Source organism: Opisthocomus hoazin, chromosome W (genome assembly GCF_030867145.1).
Source record: "Opisthocomus hoazin isolate bOpiHoa1 chromosome W, bOpiHoa1.hap1, whole genome shotgun sequence".
Classification (NCBI taxonomy): domain Eukaryota; kingdom Metazoa; phylum Chordata; class Aves; order Opisthocomiformes; family Opisthocomidae; genus Opisthocomus; species Opisthocomus hoazin.
Window position 1 is genome coordinate 46,327,310 of NC_134453.1, and position 21,195 is coordinate 46,348,504.

At 46.5% G+C, this 21,195-nt stretch overlaps 1 protein-coding gene across 1 annotated transcript; it reads left to right on the top strand.

Annotated features, from left to right (window-relative positions):
- The first annotated feature begins 556 nt into the window (after positions 1 to 556).
- Positions 557 to 19,367, top strand: LOC142365650 (zinc finger protein 367-like). Its single transcript, XM_075446660.1, has 5 exons — positions 557 to 901; positions 14,638 to 14,788; positions 17,856 to 17,975; positions 18,395 to 18,533; positions 19,123 to 19,367. The coding sequence occupies exons 1-5, from the start codon at positions 557 to 559 to the stop codon at positions 19,352 to 19,354; spliced, it is 987 nt and encodes a 328-aa protein (XP_075302775.1). The 3' UTR covers positions 19,355 to 19,367.
- Positions 19,368 to 21,195: the final 1,828 nt, after the last annotated feature.

The window sequence follows — 21,195 nt, forward strand, 5'->3', positions numbered from 1 at the left end:
AAACACCCCCAGCAGTCCACCATCCCAGTCAGTTTCGAATTCTACCAGTCGACCTGGCGCCTGGCCAATAGAGTGGCAGAAGTGAAGCAGTTCCGCTCTGTCCCCGCCCACAGGGCAAAGTGGTTGGTGAGCGGAAACTGTTTTTCCGTGACGTCAGCGCTTGGTTCGGTGATTGGTCACGCCCAGGCGCGAAATGTTACGCGGGAAAATTTCGGGTCCGGCTTGGGTTGTGCAATAGTAGCTCTTCCTCAGGAGTCACCAAGATTGGGACTACAAGAGGGGACCGGCGCCGCTTCAGAAAGGTGCGGGGAGACTGTAACCGTCACAGATTTTGCGATGGTGGTAGTTGGGGAAGGGGGGTGAAGCCCCGAGAAGAGCCGCTGTCTCCGGCGATGAACAGCTAAAGCACACCTGGGGGGTGACAAGTGGTGGTGATTGCAGGATTTCTATGCCTTCCTCGCCCTGGGGTGTAGACTGGGAAAGGGGACCTGAGCCGTTGTGGAGCTTCCCCACTCCCTCTTCCCTTTTCTGCGCTGGCGTCTGTGAGGGGGTGGCGATGGTAGAGAGGCCACCGCCAGGTCCCCTGGTGACTTTTTGCCAGGACTCCCCGAAGCGCGTCCTGGTTTCCGTTATCAAAACCACCTCGATCAAATCGCTCTCCCGGGGGAGAGGTGAAGGGCCAGCACTCCCCCCGCCCGTCCCCATCAGCCCTAGCTTCAGCGACTTCATGGTTTACCCCTGGCGCTGGGGGAAGAACTCCCACAACGTGACCTTTAGCCCGGGTGGCTCCGCCGCCCCTTCATTCATCCAACAGCCCCGTGGGGGGCCAGCCAGAGCCTGCAGCGGGGAAGAAGAGGAGGCGGGTAGCCCAGGCAGCAGTAGCAGCGGTAGCCGCCTCAAGGTGAGTGTGGCTGGGACAGGCCAAGCAGCCGGGCGCGATGGGGTGAACTCTGCTGCCCCTGTGCGTGCAGCCCGGAGTCGGTGGGGTGGTAAAGTGCCTCACTGCGGAACGGCAGAGATTGCAAAGTTAAAAGGCGACGCGCTGAGCACTCCTTCCCTGTTCTCAGCGTCTAGCTCCTCCCGGCTACTTGAAGTCACTTCCGATGACACTACGGTGCGCCTAACCGCATCGAGGGGGAGGGGAAAGAGGCGAGCCGCTCTTAACGGTCCCGAGGGGTGGGATGGGGGCGGAGCCAGCTGCAGAGGGATGACAACCCTCCAAAACCCTCAAAACATAAAAAGCGCCCACACCCTTAAAAACTCCCTCCCCTTAAAACAAAAAACTTGAACCCCCAACCCCTCAAAAAAACCCCAAACCCTGAAACTCTCTAATCCATAGAACCCTCCACAAATCCCAACCACCAAATCAAAAAAAAACCCCTCCATGACCCCCAAACTCCATGAATCCGACTCCCCCAAAGTACCTCAAACTAGAACCCCCCAAAAACCCAAATGAAAACGTTAAATTCCTAAATGTAAGAAACCCTGAACCCCCTACCCCCCTGAATGCTCACATGCCCTCCAAAAGCCCCAACCATGCACAACACCCCAAACCCCAGAAGCCCCCACACTGAAAACTACCCCAAAACCCTGGACACTACACCCCCCCCCGAGAAAAGAAGCCCCAAATGCAAATAAAACCCAAGCCAAAACCCCAAACCCAACCCCCTCAAAAACACCCCCCCTAAATCCAATAAAACACCCACAACCCCCCATGAACCCCCAGACCCAACCCCTGCCTCCCAAGAGCTTCAGAACTCCCAAAACTGGTAAATCATACCTAAACCAAAAAAACCCACAAATTACAACTGTCTCAACCCCTCCTGCCCAAAACACCTCAACCCTGCCAAAACCCCAACAAAACATCCCAGCCCCCTGTAAAAAGCCCAAACCAATAACCCCCCAAAAAAACCCTTAGACCCACACAATATACTCCCCAACCCAATAAACCCATCCCTCTAAACACAAAAGCTTCCCTCAAACACAAAACCAGAAAATCCCTAAAATGAGCTGAAAGAAAAATGTTCTAACCCAGCCCCCTGAACTGGGAGAAGGCAACCCCCCCTCAAAACACACTACACAAAAAAGCATGCTGAACCCTGAAGAGGCAACTACATTCCCCAAAATGCACCACATGGAAAAAGCACACACACCCCAGCCCCTTCAACCCCGAGAAGGCAAACACTCTCCCCATACATTGCCACATGAAAAAGCGTGCCTCTCCCACCTCTTCCTTCCCCCCATCCTTGTGTTGGCATTCCACCCCCTAAATGTGCAACATGAAAAAGCACACCAACCCAACCCCTCAAACCCCAAGAAGGTACCCCCATCAAAATGTGCCACGCTAAAGAAAAAAAAACCAAAAACTGTACCAAATGAAGCCCTCCAAACCCTGAACATCAAACCCTCTCCCCAAAATGCATCACGTGAAAAGATGCTCCAAACCCAGCTCAAACCACTGAACCACAAAAAAACTAATGTGCCAAAAGAAAAATGCACCAAAACAAAACCTAACCAAACCGAGACCGCTCAACAAGAACCCCCCCAAAAGCCCAAAACATGCTGAAACAAAAATGCACCAAATAAATCCCTCAGAACCACTGATCCAAAAAACCCTGCAAAACACTGTCACCCAACACTAAGGGGGAAAACAGGTTCTTTTAGGGATACTTGGCAGAATGATGACGGTACTAAATCATAGTTAAAATTAAAGCTTTATTTTCTTAACAGGATATTATGATTATTATAGGACAGAATTTATTATTAGAATGGCACAGGTTTTCTACAAGCAGAATCAATATAGTACCATCTATAAGTAGCATAATATACACTTTATAATACAACTTAACTTTTTAATCACCTGGATCCTCTGCAGATCGTCTCAAATGTTAATACATGGTTTGCCTTATCAAAATAACAATCATAATCTAGACTTGAAAATCATATAAAAGAATACAAGTCAGTCCTCAGAGGAAGCAGACGACGACAGAGGTGTCCTAAGCCACTGGGGATTCGTGGGTCTCACTGTCCAGCAGCAGTTCTGGTCCAAGTTCCCCATTTAGGACTTGTAACTGCTTGATTTTAAAGACAGTGCTCTGTGTGCTGCTATGCTTCCATGTTCTGTGATGGGGTGTGGTGGGTTGACCCTGGCTGGATGTCAGGTGCCCACAAAAGCCGCTCTATCACTCCCCCTCCTCAGCTGGACAAGGGAGAGAAAATATGATGAAAGGCTCATGGGTCAAGATAAGGACAGGTAGAGATCACTCACCAATTACCGTCATGGGCAAACCAGACTCAACTTGGGGAAAATTAATTTAATTTATTGCCAATCAAATCAGAGTAGGATAATAAGAAATAAAACCCCTAAATCTTCAAAAACAGCTTCCCGTCCCACCCCCCTCTTCTTCCTGGGCTCAACTTCACTCCTGATTTTCTCTACCTCCTCCCTCCGAGCAGTGCAGGGAGACAGGGAATGGGGGTTGTGGTCAGTTCATCACAGATTGTTTTGGCCACTCTTTCCTCCTCAGGGGGAGGACTCCTCACACTCTTCCCCTGCTCCAGCGTGGGTTCCCTCCCAGAGGGTGCAGTTCTTCACGATATGCTCCAGCATGGGTCTTTTCCATGGGGTGCAGTCCTTCAGGAATGGACTGCTCCAGCGTGGATCCCCCATGGGGTCACAAGTCCTGCCAGCAAATCTGCTCCAGCATGGGCTCCTCTCTCCACGGAGAGTCCTGCCGAGAGCCTGCTCCAGCACAGGCTCTCTATGAGGTCACAGCCTCCTTCGGGCGTATCCATCTGCTCCACTGTGGACCTCCATGGGCTGCAGGAGGACAACCTGTGTCACCATGTTCTTCACTAGGGGCTGCAGGGGAATCTCTGCTCTGGCTCCTGGAACACCTCCTCCTTCTTCTCCACTGACCTTGTTGTCTGCAGAGTTGTTTCTTTTACATATTCTCAGTCCTCTTCCGGCTGCTGTTGCTGTTGTGCAGGTTTTTTTCCCCTTCTTAAATATGTTATCACAGAGGTACTACCAGTGTCGTTGATTGGCCAGCGGTGGGTCTGTCTTGGAGCTGGCTGGCATTGGCTCTCTTTGACATAGGGAAAGCTTCTAGCAGCTTTTCACAGAAGCCACCCCTGTAGCCCCCCTGCTACCAAAACCTTGCCACGTGAACCCAATGCATTCCACTCCTCGCCTCTGTGAATCACATATTTAAAATAATCATTAAAATCCACATTCATCGCACAGTCTTCACAAATTTCAGTCACAGCAACAAAAAGAATTCCCCCCACCAAAATCAAAACATTGAACGAAAGTGGACAAATTACACACAGTCCACCCCTCATCCCTTCACCACAATTACAACAACAGAAATTCCCCACAATCATTCTGCTCTTAGCTCTCTAGCTATGTTCAGTCCGTGTTTTGCCTGTTACCTCTCCTTATCTCTAATTCCTCGAGCCCCGCGTTGGGTGCCAAAAAGGACTGTGGTGGGTTGACCTTGGCTGGATGCCAGGTGCCCACCAAGCCACTCTATCACTCCCCCTCCTCAGCAGGACATGGGGGGACAAAAAAATAAGATGGAAAAGAACTTGTGGGTCAAGATAAAGGCAGTTTAATAAAGCAAAAGCAAAGGCCATGCGCAGAAGCAAAGGAAAACAAAAGATTTATTCTCTGCTTCCCATCAGCAGGTGATGTCCAGCCACCTCCTGGGAAGTAGGGCTTCAGTATGCACAGCAGTTGCTCCGGAAGACAAACGTAATAACGAATGCCCCCCATCCTCCTCCTTTCTCTTAGCTTTTAATTCTGAGTAGACATATGGTATGGAATATCCCCTTGGTCAGTTTTGGGTCAGCTGTCCTGGCTATGTCCCCTCCCAGGATCTTGCCCACCCCCAGCCTACTGGGTGAGGGGGAGTATGTTTGAGAGACAGCCTTGATGCTGTGAGAGCGCTGCTTAGCAGTAGCCAAAACACTGATGTGTTCACTGGTGTGTTATCACACCTTTCTAGCTACCAATACAAAACACAACATTATGAGGGCTGCTATGGGGAAAGTTAACTCTATCCCAGCCAGGCCCAATACAATCTCCACCCCTTATTCCATACCATTTGCATCATGCTCAGGCCCCACATAATTTAATACATGTATATATGTCTTCTAACCATCCCCATTGTATTTAATTCTCATTACCGAAATCCCTTCTTACCAATGCTTACAACGTATACTTAAACCATCTTTATACCCAACATTCAGATTTATACATTCTCATTAACTACTATCCCCCGTCCTTTAACAGATAGATATTATTCTCCAATTCCACGGGCTTCCTCCACTCCTCCTGATGTTCACAAGAACAGGCTATGACTTGGGCCCCATCTGTTAAGATGGGCGCTCAGGGCAGGGGAAGCATTATGTTTGATTGTTGTGCACCAGCACTGGCTTGGTTTGGGTCATCGTTGCACTCATCTGCTTCCTTGTGAAACTCACTCCTCATCGGTTCAGTTCATTCCTGCTACATTACTTTCTGCAACATACAACACATCACAGATTATTTTTCCCCCAAGGTTAAATCTCCTAGAGGCACACACCGGGTCTCCCCATCCTTCCGCATTACCCACCAAGGTCCTTGAGCAAAAACAGTCCCACGAATGGATTTGCCTTTTCCCATGGGAGGAGCAATGCACACCGCCTTCCCCAGCCACTTCCCTTTGTGCACTATGGGGGACCTTATCTCCTCCCACAGTATGTAAGGGTTTTGTTTGGGCAGGACCAGGACGGTTAGCAGACCCTCTGGTGTTAACCAGCCAAGTGGCTTCTGCTCAATTTACATCTCGGTGCTTCCATGCCCCATTGCCCAATGCTCTCAACAGAGTCTTTAACAGTCCATTATATCTCTTAGTCTTTCCAGAGGCTTGTGGGTGATAGGGGATGTGATACACCCACTCAATGCCGTGTTTCTTAGCCCAGGAGTTTATGAGGTTATTTCAGAAATGAGTCCCATTGTCTGATTTAATTCTTTCTGGGGTACCATGTTGCCACAAAATTTGCCTTACAAGGCCTAAGATGGTGTTTCAGGCAGTGGCATGGTTTACAGGGTATGTTTCTAGCCAACCGGTAGTTGCTTCCACCATAGTGAGTATGTAGCGCTTGCCATGGTGTGCTTGTGGCAGTGGTCTAATATAGTCAATTTTCCAGGCCTCGCCATATTGAAAACCCAGCCGCCACCCTCTCTTCCAGGGAGACTTTATTCATGTGGCTCACTTGACTGCAGCACATGTTTCACATTCATGGGTGACCTGTGTGATGGCCTCCATGATTAGGTCCACCCCTCAATCACAAGCCCATCTGTATGTTGCATCTCTCCTTAGATGTCCCGATGTTTTGTGGGCCCATCGAACTACAAATAGCTCACCCCTACGCTCCCAGTCCAGGTCCACCTGAGCTACTTCAGTTTTGACAGCTTTGTCTACCTGTTCGTTGTTTTGATGTTCTTCAGTGGCACAGCTTTTGGGCATATGAGCATCTATATGGTGTACCTTCAGAGCCACGTTTTCTACCCAGGCAGCAATGTCTTGCCACGGTGCAGTAGTCCAGATGGGTTTACCTCTGCACTGCCAATTGGTCTTCTTCCACTGCTGTAGCCACCCCCATAGGGCATTAACCACCATCCAGGAGTCAGTATAGAGTACTGGCCACTTTTCTCGTTCAGCAATCTCTAGGGCTAGTTGGATGGCTTTCACTTCTGCAAACTGACTTGACTCACCTTCTCCTTCAATGGCTTCAATGACTTGTCGTGTGGGACTCCACACAGCAGCTTTCCGCTTCCAATGGTTTCCTACCACACGACAGGATCCATCAGTAAACAAAGCATAATGCCTTTCATCTTCTGATAACTCATTATATGGTGGTGCCTCTTGGGCACCAGCCACCTCCTCAGGCGATGCTCCACAATCTCTGCCTTCTGGCCAGTCCATGATCTCTTTCTTCCAGGATTCCTGGGCAGTTGGGTTTCCCCATTTGAGCCTGTTGCATGATCAACACTCCCCACTTACTCCATGTAGCACTGGTTGCGTGATGTGTAGAGGGAATGTTTCCTTTGAACATCCAGTGTAGCATGGGCAATTGTGGTGCCAAGAGGAGATATGTTTCTGTACCAACAACTTCTGAAGCGACTCGAACCCCCTCATGTGCTGCTAGTATCTCATTTTCAGTCGGGGTGTAGTAGGCTTCTGATCCTCTATATCCCCATCTCCAAAACCCTAGAGGTCGACCTTGGGTTTCTCCTGATGTTTTCAGCCAGAGGCTCCAGGCGAGACCATGCTCCCTGGCTGCAGTGTAGAGTACATTTTGCACAGCTGGTCTTGTAAAGACAGGACCAAGAGCTACCACACGAGCTATCTCCTGTTTGATCTGCTCAAAGGCTTGTTCTTGCTCAAGGTCCCACTCAAAATAGTTCTCCTTTTGGGTTACTCAATAGAGAGGGCCCACGAGCTGACTATAACCTGGAATATGCATTCTCCAGAATCCCTCAAGGCCTAGGAAAGCTTATGAGCTCTCTCTAGCCCGGCTAGCTCAGTCAGTAGAGCATGAGACTCTTAATCTCAGGGTCGTGGCACGTTGGGCACCAAAAAGGACTATGGGGGGTTGACCTTGGCTGGATGCCAGGTGCCCACCAAGCTGCTCTATCACTCCCCCTCTCAGCTGGACAGCGGGAGAAAAATATGATGAAAGGCTCTTGGGTTGAGATAAGGACAGGGAGATCACTTAGCAATTACTGTTACGGGCAAACCAGATTCAACTCGGGGAAATTAATTTAATTTATTACCAATCAAATCAGAGTAGGGTAATGTTGTGGTTTAACCCAGGCCAGTACTAAAGAACCACGCAGCCACTTTACTGCCCCTCCCCCCCCAGTGGGGTGGGGAGGAGAATCGGAAGAAAAAGGCAAAACTCATAGGTTGGGATAAGGACAGTTTAACAGAACAGCAAAGGAAGCAAAGAGGAACAGCAATAATACTGATAAGAAGAATGTACAAAACAAGGGAATACACAGGGCAACTCTCTCACTGCTGAAGCCCAGTGTGCTCCCCAGCAAGGATTAACCTCCCCCCCCCCCCCCCCCCCGGCCAGCTTCCCCCCCCAGAACCAAGCATGACATCACACAGTATCGGATACCTGGTTTGGTTGGTTGGTTTGGCTCAGCCATCCAGGCTATGTCCCCTCCTGTCTTCTTGTGAAAAATTAACCCTATCCTAACCGAACCCAGGACAGGTAATGAGAAATAAAACCAAATCTTAAAACACCTTCCTCCCACCCATCACTTCTTCCTGGGCTCAGCTTCACTTCCTATTTTCTCTACTGCCTCCCCCCGAGTGGCACAGGGGGATGGGGAATGGGGGCTGTGGTCAGTTCATGACATGTTGTCTCTGCTGCTCCTTCCTCCTCACTCTCTTCCCCTGCTCCAGCGTGGGGTCCCACCCACAGGAGACAGTCCTCCATGAACTTCTCCATGGGTCCTTCCCATGGGCTGCAGTGCTTCACAAACTGCTCCAGCATGGGTCTTTTCCAGGGGGTCCAGTCCTTCAGGAATGGACTGCTCCAGTGTGGGTCCCCTGCGGGGGTCACAAGTCCTGCCAGCAAACCTGCACCAGCATGGGCTCCTCTCTCCACGGAGAGTCCTGCCAAGAGCCTGCTCCAGCACAGGCTCTCCATGAGGTCACAGCCTCCTTCGGGCATATCCATCTGCTCCGTCATGGGGTCCTCCATGGGCTGCAGGGGGACAGCCTGACTCACCATGTTCTTCACCATGGGCTGCAGGGAAATCTGTGTTCCAGTGCCTGGAGCACCTCCTCCCACTCCTTTACTGACCTTGGTGTCTGCAGAGTTGTTTCTCTCACATATTCTCACTCCTCTCTTCTGGCTGCTGTTGTGTAGCAATTTTTTTCCCCTTCTTAAATATGTTATCACAGAGGCACTATCACAATCACTGATTGGCTCAGCTTTGGCCAACGGCAGGCCCGTCTTGGAGCCGACTGTTATTGGCTTTATTGGACACAGGGGAAGCTTCTAGCAACTTCTCACAGAAGCCACCCCTGTAGCCCCCCCACTACAAAAATCTTGCCCAATACAGAGTTTTTCCACCAAGTTTCTGTGATTCCTATGACATCATAACTCTCAGACTGGGCACAGAGCTCCAGTTCCTCCTGTTTGTTGCCCAGACTATTTGCATTGTTATACATGCACTTGAGGTGGCTGGACTTAGGATTCTTGCCTTTGGGGAGGGTTGGGAAGCATTCCTCACTACTCTGGTAGGTGTGCTCATCCACCCTGTTGCTTATGGATGTGCAGGTCATGGCTGTGGACCACACCCCCCAAGTTAATTAATTTAAAGCACAATTCACTGTCAGTCAATCTGCCAGTGAAGATTCCCCTGCCTCTTCTAGATAGATGGATTCTGTCTCTCCCCAATAGGCTGTATTTGTTGAAGTCCCATGATCCCATGAAGCAAAAGCCCTGGGGCAACGACACCAACCACAAAGCCAGGTATTGATCTGCACGATGCATTAACCTCTGCCTGCACCTCTATCCCTGACTTGCAAGATAGAGGAGAAGATCACTTGGACCCCTGTCCCTTTCACTTGTACCCCCAGGGCTCTGAAGTCTTGCTTGATCTTGTCCAGGTTATGCTTTACCATGTCACTGGTGCCCACATGGAAAAGAAGTAGGGGACAGTAGTCTGCACTTTTAACCAATCGTGGCAGTCTCTCTGTGACATCCCGGATCTTGGCTCCTGGCAAGCAGCAAGCTTCCTTTGACTGTATATCAGGCCAGCTGATGGGTGTGCCTTGGTGCCTCTCAGTAGGGAGTTGCCTACTACTAGCATTTGCTGCTTCCTTTTGCAGCTTTTATTATGTGCTGCTGATGTGGTTTCTCCCTGTGAATCTTGCTCATTGGTTTTGTCTGCTGCCAAGAGTTTGTATCTGTTGCTGGTTGATACATATGAGGAAGGGGAGTGAAGTGATATCGTGTTGCCACGAGTCACCAGAGACCATGGCACCTCCTTCTCCAAGGTGCTGGTTTTTTGCTGTTGACACTCTTTGTCTGGTAGTCCTTGGAGGTCAGTGCCATGGGGCCCTAGTATTTCTTCTTGCAAAGTCTCGAATAATATACTATCTATTTCTTTTCCCCCTCCCTAATATAGCATAGCCTGCTGACTTCCTCATGCAGCTCCTCCACCTGCTGCCTGAGTGACTCCACCAGAGCACACCTTGCACAGGTGGAGCTTCCACCCTCCTCCACCCAGGAGGCAAGGGTGCAGTCTTTGCAGCCCTCCACCTGGACAGCAGCTTCCTCCACTGGTTCCAGGCTAGCCTGGCTAGGTAGCTGATTCCTGTCTGCTGCAGAGCACAGCCCTTGCCTGTTGTCTACCACTGTGCTTCTGACAATCTTAAAGCACTGCCTAATAAGCCCTTCAAATTTCCTGGAGATTTCAAGCTGATGGGTAGGCTTGCATAGCCACCAACTTAAAGGGGTTACCGTCAGGGCTGCAGCCTAAGCCTGAGGGTGAGCAGAGCAGGCGGCAGCCTGATAACTGGTAGAGTGTGCAAACTGCCGATTCGTCTCCCAACAGACGCCGCTCCCTGTTTGCACGCCCTGGTCGTTGGTGCTCCCTAGGGGCAAGTTATATGCAGCTTCGCGCGGCTTGAACTGGCCGCGGGGACCGCCGGCACCGCCCGACTCTTGCCCGCCCCTCTCGTGAGACTTACTGCCAGCTGGCTGGTCTCTCCCACACACAGCCCAAGGATGTCAGGGGCCCAGAAACCCCCTCAGACACCCCCAGGGACCTCAGAAACCTCACACTCCTCTCAGCACGAGGCAACTGCTGCTGCTAGCATCGGCTTCCCACTGTTTGAACTGGCTGTGGGGACAGCTGCTGACAGGAGCAGTTTGTGAAGGACTGTATCCCATGGGAGGGACCCCATGCTGGAGCAGGGGAACAATGTGAGGAGGAAAGAGCTATCTCCCTGTCCTTATCTCGACCCATGAGCTTTTCATCTTTTCTCCGCCTGTCTTGCTGAGGAGGGGGAGAGAGTGGCTTGGTGGACACCTGGCAGCCAGCCAAGGTTAACCAACCACAAAACCAAGGACTCAGAATGAAAAACAAACAGACAAAAAAACCCAGATGCCCCAAAAGCCCATAACTAGACAAGAAAAACAGATGATGCAAAAGCCCAGAACCAAAAGGACAAAACAGATTACCCAAAAGGCCAGAACAAACAAAACCACCATATGCCCCAAAAGCCAGGAACCAGAAAAAACTCCAACCCCCTTGATGTGCGGAAAGCAGACTCCACAATCTGTAAGACTGTAAAGTAGGTATGTTTATTCGGCACCGGGCAGCACGGGGGGTAGTCCCACCAAAGCCGTGCGCGCCAAGCAGCAACTTGTCTCTTCAACTTATACAATCAAGTATTACATATACATTACATTTCCCAATACGCCTATACATATGCATTTATCCTCATTTCATATCAAAATCAGTTCCAAGAAATAATTTCCATATTATAATTAGTTCCAAGAAGTATTTTCCATAGACTCCTCCCAGCTGCGCTTGCGCAGTGCCTCCTGGTGGTTGTCGTCGGGGGTCCCAAGATGAAGGCCCATCCTCTTCTTCACGGTATTCGCTGATTGACCTTTGTTTCTGTGCAAACTCAGTTCTCTTCTGGCTCCCATCCATACAGCAGGGTCGGTCTTGACTGGTTCTAGGCGACTCCCAGCCCCTATCAGGAACTAACCCCTTTGTATGGAGATGCAAGACTCTCTGCTTCAGTTAATTTACACAATAGATAGGCACTATCAGTTCTCTTTAAATGCACCGCAACTATTAGGTAATGCTACTTCTACTAAAATCCCTTTTAACACCTTCCTTCACCCTATGACCCAAAAGGCTGGAACAAAAAAAAAAACAAGCCTGTATGACTAAAAAAATAGCCCAGACAACTCAGAAGCCTGGAAGCAAATGACCTCAAGACTCATGATTTCACCAAGGGGAAATCATGCCTGACCAATCTGATAGCTTTCTACGATGACATGGCTGGCTGGGTAGACGAAGGGAGAGCCGTGGATGTTGTCTACCTTGACTTCAGCAAGGCTTTCGACACAGTCTCCCATAATATCCTCCTAGGGAAGCTGAGGAAGTGTGGGCTGGATGAGTGGTCAGTGAAGTGGATAGAGAACTGGCTGAATGGCAGAACTCAGAGGGTTGTCATCAGCGGCGCTGAGTCTAGTTGGAGGCTGGTAACAAGTGGTGTCCCCCAGGGGTCAGTACTGGGCCCAGTCTTGTTTAACTTCTTCATCAACGACCTGGATGAAGAGTTAGAATGTACCCTCAGCAAGTTTGCTGATGACACCAAACTGGGAGGTGTGGTAGATACGCCGGAAGGCTGTGCTGCCATTCAGCGTGACCTGGATAGGCTGGAAAGCTGGGCAGAGAGGAACCTGATGAGGTTCAACATAGGCAAATGCAGGGTCCTACACCTGGGGAGGAACAACCTCATGCACCAGTACAGGCTTGGGGTGGACCTGCTGGAGAGCAGCTCTGTGGAGAGGGACCTGGGCGTCCTGGTGGATGACAGGTTAACCATGAGCCAGCAGTGTGCCCTGGCTGCCAAGAAAGCCAATGGGATCCTGGGGTGCATCAAGAAGAGTGTGGCCAGCAGGACGAGGGAGGTTCTCCTTCCCCTCTACACTGCCCTGGTGAGGCCTCATCTAGAGTACTGTGTCCAGTTCTGGGCTCCCCAGTTCAAGAAAGATGAAGAGCTACTGGAGAGAGTCCAGCGGAGGGCTACGAGGATGATGAGGGGACTGGAACATCTCCCCTACGAGGAGAGGCTGAGGGAGCTGGGCTTGTTCAGCCTGAAGAAGAGAAGGCTGCGAGGGGACCTAATGAATGCCTATAAATATCTGAAGGGTGGGTGTCAGGAGGATGGGGCCAAGCTCTTTTCAGTGGTGCCCAGCGACAGGACAAGGGGCAATGGGCACAAACTGAGGCACAGGAAGTTCCATCTGAACATGAGGAAGAACTTCTTCCCTCTGAGGGTTACGGAGCAATGGAACAGGCTGCCCAGGGAGGTTGTGGAGTCTCCTTCTCTGGAGATATTCAAGACCCGCCTGGACAAGGTCCTGTGCAGCCTGCTGTAGGTGACCCTGCTTCGGCAGGAGGGTTGGACTAGATGACCCACAGAGGTCCCTTCCAACCCCTACTATTCTGTGATTCTGTGATTCTGTGAAGACTCCAGAACTGCAAAATCCCAAAGCCCAAGAATCCAAAAGCCCCAAAATACAATAAGCAAAGATCTCACCCCAAAAAACCCAGACCCAAATAAGACACAGACCACCACCCCTGAAAAAAACCGAAACACTAGAACCCCAAAACTAAACTACCAGAATCAAAAAATGCCCGAACAACCCAAAACCCCAGAGTCGAACACCCCAAGCAACCCAAAACCCCAGAACTAAAAAAAGCCCCCAAAAGACCAAGCAACCCAAAATACTGGAATCAAACACCACAAACAATCCAAGACCTCAGAACAAATTAAACCCCCAACAACCCAAGACTCCATAATGAAAAAACCTCAGATGACCCAAAAAGCAGGAACCAAAATAAAAAAAAACCCAAACAAACCTGGAAACCCAAAAGCTCATAACCAAAAGAATCCCCAACAACCCAAAACTACAGAATGAAAAAAAATCCAGACAACTCAAGACCCTGGAGTGGAAAAGAAAAAAGCAAAATAGATTCCCCCAAAGCCCTCATATGCGTACATTCCCACCCCATACCTAATTCTGACACAACCCACACCTACCCACAACCCACCACATGTACCCCACAAATGCACCCCACACAGCACCCATGCATGCACCACATACCCCATGCACACACACCCACTGTGCATGTACATGCACACCTCCCCATGCACATGCATGCATGTACCTCCTACCTCACGCACCCCACACTCTGCTCCCACACACACCACATAACACCTGCACCCACCCACAGCACACATCCATGCACCACACACACCACACTCACACACTGCCCTTGCCCACATGACATTCGCCGCACACACTGCACCCCCATGCACACACACACCCCCCATGTATGAACTATGTGCACACACCATGCACCTCACGTACCACACACACCATGCTACACACACTTCACATATCCTGCACACAAACACACCCTCCACACAAAACCAACGTCCCCTATACTGCTATTTGATGACTCCTGTGATAGTATAAGCTGTGTTGTTGGATAGGCTTAGACTTGGTTCACACAGTTCTGTGTTTTACTTATCTTTGGATATATCTACATTATAGCTCTGTAAAATATTTTTTGGGATAATTCTAAGTGAGTTCTAGTATCTTTTTTTTTTTTCCATAAAAATACTTGTTGTTTCCTATGTATTATTTTAGTAGATCCCTCAATTTTGTTGAGCTTATGTAAGAATACTGTGTGTGGTTGCTTGTGGGTTGTGTTGTAGGTTTGTTTGTTTGTGGGAGGGGGAATGTTCTTTGCTAAACTGCTTACATGGAAAAGTATGGCACTTCAGTTTCTTAATTATTTTAATACAGGAAGGGATAAGACGTGGCCGACCAAGAGCAGACACAGTTCGTGACCTAATAAACAAAGGAGAGCATTCTTCTAGCAGAATACGTTGCAATATCTGCAACAGGGTGTTTCCACGAGAAAAATCACTACAGGCACACAAACGAACTCATACTGGTAAGTGAAGAGATTAAAAGGAAGATGTGAGTAGCTGACAAACACTTATGAAGCAGTTGGGAAGGCAAAAAACATCCACCCTCAACCTGTTAATATATTATTGTAATTGTTAAATTAATCATACTTTTCTCCCAGGGCTTGTTAGTGCAGTCAAAGGAAAGTCTTTCTGTTTCTTTTTTTTTTGTCACAGGGTAACCATAGCAGTAATTTGGGCTCTAATAGTAAAAGCATATAGTGTAAATATTTTATCTGCTGTTGTCAGACTTTCTTAATAAAAGGAAAAAAAATTCCTGAGCTTGGTGTTCTGTACTTGGTAGTGTTTTTCATTCTGACTACCTCTTCTCTGACTTCTGTTTCCTTCTTCTTTTGTGTAGTTTTACACAGTAATTGAATCATAGAATCATAGAATCATTTAGATTGGAAAAGACCTTTAAGATCATCAAGTCCAACCGTAAACCTAACACTACCAAGTCCACCACTAAACCATGTCCCTAAGCACCACATATACACATCTTTTGAATACCTCCAGGGATGATGACTCCACCATCTCCCCGGGCAGCCTGTTCCAATGCTTGATAACCCTTTCAGTAAAGAAATTTTTCCTAATATCCAATCTAAACCTCCTCTGGCACAACTTGGGGCCATTTCCTCTCGTCCTATCACTTGTTACTTGGGAACAGAGACTGACACCCACCTTGCTACAACCTCCTTTGGGGTAGTTGTAGAGAGCAATAAGGTCTCCCTGAACCTCCTTTTCTCCAGACTAAACAACTCCAGTTCCCTCACCCGCTCCTCATAGGACTTGTGCTCTAGACCCTTCACTAGCTTCGTTGCTCTTCTTTGGATGCGCTCCAGCCACTCAATGTCTTTCTTGTAGTGAGGGGCCCAAAAGTGAACACAGTACTCCAGGTGCGGCCTCACCAGGGCCGAGTACAGGGGTGTGATCACTTCCCTACTCCTGCTGGCCACACTATTCTTAATACAAGCCAGGATGCTGTTGGCCTTCTTGGCCACCTGGGCACACTGCTGACTCATGTTCAGCTGGCTGTCGCCCAACACTCCCAGGTCGTGAAGCATAGATGTAAGAGGAAAAAGTATCTTAAAAAGTAGCTGATAATTTGGACAGTGTAATACATTAAAAGTGTATCTTAAGTGTTGAGAAAAGAGTTCAAATGCTTAAAATCATTGTCCGTTTGTCTCCCTTACCATTTCCTCATTTAGAACTCATTTTCTGGGGTGGAGGTGGTCACTTTAATTTACTGAACTATATACATAAAGCAGCTTTAGAAGATGACTCATTTAAGTTAAAATGTAATGACAATTCACTTGATGTCCAACTGAGCTTGAACTGAAAGGGAGATGCTGTTTTTATACCAAGTAAATACACTTTTTGTTTTCTTCATGTTCCAACAAGTCTGTATTTTGCAATGAAGCATTGTACACACATAAAGCCTTGGCTCCTGTTGTCTCTTTTTCTGACTCAAATAAGACAAGTCTGTGGATACTAATATTAAACACCAGATTCTTCATGCCTTCTGGTCAAAAGGTGTTTTCATTTCACTTGCTTGAATTAGGTGTTGAACTTGTGTATTAAACATGGACTACTTAATTGAGCAGAACTCACCTTGGTGTTACTCTTCTGACTTAGTAAGTCAGTGTTACCTTCTTTTAGTTGTCCTTTCTGAGGAGTGGTGTCATGGCACACCTTTGCAAACTTGCCACCCAGTCATACTCTCGAGAGACAGAGAGGAAATACCCACTATCTCCATTCCTCTTGTTGCAGTTTGCATGGGGAAGTAATTCTTGATGGTTGGCCTAAATTCTCTTGGGTTGAGTCTAGAATGAGTTTCTCTTCCTACCTCCATTTATTCATTCCAACTTTTTAAAAATAGTGTAGTAAAACTCTCTAATAAGATACTTCTGCAACTTTGTACATCCCTATATTGTTAACCTCAGTTATTTTACCCTAGTTCAGTTTATATTAATGATAAAATGTATCTGGTTGCAACTGGAATTAAATTGTTTGCCTTTATTTTGTTCTACCTATACTATAGGATGCTATCTATACAATATACTGTGTATATTTCATTCTACCTAACTACAAGTACCAGTTCTAGGACTTCTCTCATTGCTTTAGGAAAGTTTTATGTCCAAAAAAAAGTTCTTAAACAAACAAATCACTCTAAACCCTCAGTCTTTCGTGATACTCTCTGAAAGGCAGGATGCAGTGCTCAAAGGGAAACCATTGTCAAATTCTCTTCTCTGGAACTGCCCTTTCTAATACCAAAGGTGATGGGATGCTGCTAACACTGCAGAACCACAAAACTGTACCCTTTCTGGAATCTTGGCCACTAAGTTCACACATCTGCTTACATGCTGAAGCAGAAGTTTTCAAAGGAGAACAGTGTGTAACATTGCTTGCCACTGTCTCACATACCAAAATGAACAGAACTAAGGATGACTCCTTGATAAGGAGTCATCTTATTTGCAGTTGCTGTAGTGCTCTGTCTGCCTCACTCAAATTCCTACTGCAGTCCAAAAAAATCTGGACAGTGACAGGGAGAAACGTCCAATCTTCTCATGGAGGGGGGAAAAAGCGAGGCCCATGATTTCTCTGAACTGCTGTCAGCCCATACTTTTTATGCCTTCTAGAATTATCTTGTACTTCAACATACCAGAAGCTGACTTGAATATGGATTATTTAAATAATATGCGAGATTAGGAATACGATAAGGCAAAAATATAACTTTGTTGTTTTTCTGGGGAAAAAATGTATTATCCAGTAGCATTTAATGCATACTTTAAACATCTGTTTGGGGTAAAAGTGTATCTCTGCTGTCCAGTGCACTAAGGCTTTCTGAATACATGCAAGTACAAGTGCATAAAAGGAGACCTTGCTTGTGTAAGTCTGAAGCCAAGGACCACCACTGAATAGTATGACTCTTCTATATTCAGTTTTCATAAATCTGTATGTGTGGTTGTGGGTTTGGGTTTGGTTTGGGGGGTGTGTGCTTTTTTTGTGCTTTTTGTTTGTTTGTTTTTTTGTGGGTTTTTTTTGTTTTTAAAGGCGAAAGACCTTATTTGTGTGACTACCCAGACTGTGGGAAAGCCTTTGTTCAGAGTGGGCAGCTCAAAACTCACCAGCGTCTTCATACAGGGGAAAAGCCTTTTGTCTGCTCAGAGAACGGTGAGCCCTCAGAGAATAACTTGTGGCTTTCAGAATTAGTGTCAGTCTAGTACTGGGAATGTATAGACGCTCATGTGGCAGTGATCTATAGAAGCTTTGGATCTTAATTTTAGAGGAGCTTCTAGGGAAAGGAGAAGCCTCACAGAATCTGTGCATAATCACGCAAACTTAGATATTAGGATTGCATGCTTGATTATATAAGCCAGATTATCAGTAATTGTATCAGTTCATACCAATGCATAAAATGATTGGGCATGTTATGGGCCTTGCGACTAGTATGCTGTTTTCAACTGAATCCAGGTTTTTGTGGAGTAAGGAAGGTTGGATTCAGGAGCATCTTCATCCCACAGATGTTATGCTAACATGTCAGTTGACTGCTTTCCTTAATGTGTTCTACATTGGTATTTTGTGTTTTTAAGGCTGTTTAAGCAGATTCACACATGCAAACCGTCATTGCCCCAAACACCCATATGCCCGGCTGAAGAGGGAAGAACTCACAGTCAGACTGAGTAAAAAACAGACGGCTGACAATAAAGCTGCAGCTGAGTGGTTAGCAAAGTAAGTTTACTTACGGTGTGATCTCTCTCTAAACTTATAACACAGAGTGGCCTGAGAAAGTGTTTTGTTCTTAGGGGCAAAAAAACGAAAAACAATAAACAAAACCCAGCTGTTCCTTTATTATGATTCAACCCAGCCTTGCCTTTTGTTTAAGTGCTGACTCCTGGTTAGGACAAAGTTCCTCATGAGGCTTTCTCACCTGTTTTTCCTTCTCTACTTAAATGCTTCTCTTTGCTTGAACAACACCCGCTAATACCATGTTAGTTAGTACTACAGTCATGCTGCTGAATTTGCATCTATGTGAGGAACAACAGGATGCACAGGGAGAGCTGACTGGTGGGAATACCATGTAGCAGAAAGATCTGTGTGAAAGATCAGATATCCCTTGGGCACTTCTGCACTTAAAATGCTGAATAAAGGAGGCTTCTGACAGCTTAAATAGTGCCATAAAAGAGTTGAAAGAGAAAAAACAAATGCAGTGATTAGTCATGTGCAAGGCAATACTTGGAAGGTCTTTGCTAGCTTTGAATGGTAGTTCTTACATAAACTGTACATAATTTAAAAGCCTTCTCCACCTCTGATGTTGTAGGTACTGGGAGACTAGAGAACAGCGTACTCCCACTTTGAAAAGTAAAACAATCCAGAAAATGGATCAGGAACAGAAGGACCCGATCGGATATCTTCAATCTGATGAAGAGGACAATGAAGAGAAAAATGACACTCATTCAGCTGCTCACCACTGCCTCCAGGAACAGCGTGAACGCATGCATGGTGCATTGGCTCTTATTGAGCTTGCAAAGCTAGCTGTGGCACCACTGTGACAGTAGCATAGGAATGGAGTCTGCCTTTATGAAATGGTGGTACTTGGTGGTCCTTAACCAGTTAGATCCTGGGCATAATCTAAGCACCTTATTTACTTATCATAGGCTGCTGTTCTGTAGAATTTATGAAGAATGTTGTCGCCCCATAACATGGGGTGAGAGAGTTGCACTTTTTGTAAGGTAAAAGACAAATGTAAAGTTTAAATATCTTGTAAATATGGAACTGCATAATGCAGGGTGGACAAATTTCATGTTGTGGGAAGCTAGATTTTTGCAAGGTTAACTCATTTATTTGAAACAGTTCTCACAGGAAGCACTTTCTGAGCACAGTGTTTGTGGCTAGCAGAATGGTATATGTGGCCAAAGAAGGCTGAGAAAAGGGAAAGTATTTATCTTACTGTTTAAACAAAACTATATTAAGTAATAGGTCTGAACATACTGTAAGCAGCAATAGAACCAAGTTTTCTAATGTCAGTATATTTTTACCTATTATCACTAAGGCAGAAGGCAAAGCTTAGATATCTCAACTCATAGAGGGGAAGAAACTGCTTCATGCAGGAAATTGTAAGATCAGGATCTTCACTGCGACTGCTCAAGATATGAGACTTGACTTTGCTATTTTATGGGGTTTTTTATTTGATCTCAGCAGAATCTCTTGGTTTGAGTAGCACTTGTTATTCCAAATGTATGACGTTAGGAACTTTTGCACATTGTTGGGTTTATCTGAAAATGATTAATCTTGCAAAGTCTAGACAGAGGTAAAAAATTGGTAATTTTTTTTAGATATTTTGGGCCCTTTAATGATTTGGCACTTGCTTTTGTTAGTAAAGAGGATATTGACAGGGTGGTATTGATTTGTACTAAACTATTTTAGCAAATACTAAGTTTTAAAGTATTGCTCTTATATGATTATTAGCAAATAGAAGCCTCCATACTTGCTGTGCATGAAGCCGCCTTATTGCTTTACTTCAGGATAACATGCCAATTTTGTGTTCACTAACTGTAGCACAGCTATCAGTTAAACATGGGAAAAAAGTATTCACTATATAACCAGAAAATAGGCTTCCAAAGGTAGTTTTGAGTATGTTAACTGTGTGATTTCATACATTTCCCAAATAAATGAAGGTACAGAACGCTGCCTAGTGGTCTAAGATGTAGATAAAAAGTATTTAGTAGTACATCTTGTCACCTCAGGAGTACTGTGTACTTTCAAATACCGTTGTCTCATGGTGATCTCTTTCTGTATTTTGCTTGGAAGGCAACCAGATTCCTAATATGCTACAGAAATTTTGTTTCCAAATTGGATAAACTCTTCAGTTGAGGTACTGTTTTAGGGGATGTTAATAAGTCATATTTACTGACCCACTTGCTCTTAACTCCTCCCTCTCATTGAAGGTCAGGAAATTCAGATAAGAATTCAGACTTTCCCTCTTTCTTAAGTGAGAATAAAAAAAATGTTCAATTACTTGGTATAGACTGACTAGATGCATACAGCTGTTTCAGAAAAGTAGTCTAATTCTACAGCAGAAACTGCATTTGTTGGGTTATGTTCTCTGATAATTGATACCTGCTGTGGTAGAAAATTGTATTAACCCCATTTGTTTAAAATAATGTATTAATGCACTTCGGTTTTGGTCTTTTGGGCTTAAAAAAATGAAACACTTTGTAGTCATTTCAGGCTTCTTAGCCTATATAAGACTACCTGGCAATTCATGGGTATGGGTTTGGAATTTCTCAGTTACATGCTTTTGACTGTTCAGTTGACTGCATGCAAATAGTCCAATCCCAAAATCTGTTGTACTTGTGAGTCATAACTTGGAATTGCTTGTAAGTGATATTTC